Source organism: Palaemon carinicauda, chromosome 22 (genome assembly GCF_036898095.1).
Source record: "Palaemon carinicauda isolate YSFRI2023 chromosome 22, ASM3689809v2, whole genome shotgun sequence".
Taxonomy (NCBI): Eukaryota; Metazoa; Arthropoda; class Malacostraca; order Decapoda; family Palaemonidae; genus Palaemon; species Palaemon carinicauda.
Genome location: NC_090746.1, coordinates 106,057,461 through 106,059,960, shown reverse-complemented (window position 1 = coordinate 106,059,960; position 2,500 = coordinate 106,057,461). Strand labels below are relative to the sequence as shown.

Here is a 2,500-nt window from a genome sequence, read left to right as displayed (position 1 = left end):
AAGATTTAAAACTGGTGTTACACCAGCTAGTTGAAATAGTAAATTATATTAAAAGTAGGCCTTTGAAGTCAAGATTATTTGAACAACTATGCAAAGGAATGGACTCCCAGCATGTTAGATTACTAATGCATACCGAAGTTCGATGGCTATCGAAAGGTAAGGTATTAACTCGTGTTCATGAATTACACAAGGAATTAATCGTATTTTTCGACCAAGAAAAGCAGGGAAAATTCTGTGAGCATCTTCGTTGTGAACTTTGGATGTCTAAACTGGAATACCTAACAGAAATATTCAGTCAATTAAACAACACAAACAGTAGCATGCAAGGGAGAAATGAAAATATTCTGACCTCAACAGATAAGTTAGTTGCTCTAAAAGAGAAAATTATTATTTGGAAAAATAGAGCAAGCTCAGGTAATTTTGATGTTTCCTTCAATGCGTACCACTTGCATTAAAGAAATGATCCCTATTGTTGTTTCTCACCTGACAGCGCTTGATGAAAACATCGACCACTATTTTCCATCACTGAGCACAGAGAAGTATGATTGGATTCGAAATCCTTTCATGAATATTCCCTCTAATATTGGATTACAGTTATGTGAAGAAAAGGAACTGGCCACCATTTCTAGTGACAGAGATCTAAAAATAAAACATTCTACTGTACCTATTGACTCATTTTGGATATCTGTTCAAGAGGAATATCCCACATTATCTAAAAAAGCTTTATCACTTTTGTTGCAATTTTCTACATCTTATTTATGTGAACTTGGCTTCTCAACCCTAAATAACATCAACACTAAGAAGCGAGAGAGACTACGATCAACTGAAGAAGAAATGAGGGTCTGCTTATCACACATTCGACCAAATATTGAGGAAGTTGCCAAAAAACACCAGGCACAAGTTTCACACTAATCATCTTCACAATTTACTCTAAGAAAAACACTGAAATAAAGTAAGTTCATATTTAAAAGTGTTTTATTTCTTAAGTCTGTAGTTCCATCTCATATTTACAAGTATATATTCTCTTAATTTTTTCTCTTAAATTTTCCAAGTGTGCCGTGATATCATTATAAGATCCTAAGTGTGCCATTGGTAAAAAAAGGTTGAGAAACACTGCTCTAGGGCATTGTCCTACTCGATAGGGCAATGTCATTGTTCCTTGCCCCTGCCATTCATGAGTGGCCTTTAAACCTTTAAAATCATTCGAAACCTCAGGTCAAGCGTGTCTTAATCCTGAGCAGATTGAACAAGATAGAGCCCCATGTTCGATCCACTTCCCCATTCCTCATCTGTCTTTAGTAATGACACCTTATATAATTTGCATGGCCATTTTCAGACTATTCTTTCAATCCAACTTTTTTGGATCGCCACCAAGTCGTGTCTCTGCTAGACAAAAAAAAAATAAATAAATAAATAAATAAATATAAAAAAATTTTACTTCAGCGTTCCAGACCTTTTATGCTCCAATGTTAAAGAATACTTTAATATCTTTTTCTGTTTTCAATTGTACTGACACGGTTTTTATATTCTCTTTTGTCTCTTGCTATGTGTAGAGATGTGTCGCTTTTACTAAACGATTTTAATTTTAAATTTTCTTTTAAATGAATTCGAGTATTGATTACAGACGAACTAAACAAGGTTTTAATTGTATTTTGATTAATTTTCCAAAATTTGTCCATATCCTTTGATTTTGACCTATCCGCAGCACATCTCTCTCTCTCTCTCTCTCTCTCTCTCTCTCTCTCTCAGGGGGTTCGCCAGATAAGCCACATGTACTGAATTCGGTATGACAATCAAGTAATTACACAGTTATTCTATCTAATTTTTAATTACTATTTTTATGAAACCAAAAGATAAATGATATGTTTCATAGTATGACATGTATTGTTAGTGAAAACTATGATGAATGAATATATTCTTACATCTTGAAAGGCATAATAACGCAGATCCCTCCTGCTCCCTCCCTTACATCGTAACGTGATTTACTATACCGTCAATAGATGGCATCAGGGGCACCTTGTCCCAACTAATTATATTCTATAATTTGACGACCACGTGGGTCAAAAAAGTGTAGTAGGAAGGTAGAGGCTAGATAATTGGTAGTTGGTAAATTGTCCAATGACCGTTTCCTTATTAGAAATTAATATTTTTATCAGAAAATGGTGTGAATTTTTCATATGATATCGGAATCACCCTGAGTTTGCTTATGAAAGTGTTTAGTATTTCCTTTCTTCATCAGAACACAAGGATGGCAGACCTATCCCTGTACAGGTGGCTAAGGTAACAATCATCAGCATATTTAAGGTTGCTTGGACGAGTTTGGGACAGCGCTGCCAAATGGAATTTCCTTGGATGGATATTATCGTTATTCATTACACGTTCAAATCATATAAGGATTAATAATTATATGCCCAAAGTTGCATGACCAAGGTGTAATTTGATGATCTTATAATTAGCGTAATCAACGTCAAGAAATCAAATAATGAAAAAGAAAAGGGTC

General features: G+C 34.5%; 1 protein-coding gene across 1 annotated transcript in view; it reads left to right on the top strand.

Annotated features, from left to right (window-relative positions):
* The window catches only part of LOC137616013 (protein FAM200A-like), a 1,381-nt gene extending 469 nt beyond the window's left edge, over positions 1 to 912 (top strand). The window contains exons 1-2 of the mRNA XM_068345694.1: positions 1 to 156; positions 491 to 912. The exon at positions 1 to 156 is cut by the window's left edge and continues 469 nt beyond it. Of these exons, the coding sequence (XP_068201795.1) occupies positions 1 to 156; positions 491 to 912 (578 nt within the window). The remainder of the gene's footprint in view (positions 157 to 490) is intronic.
* The last annotated feature ends 1,588 nt before the right edge of the window (positions 913 to 2,500 follow it).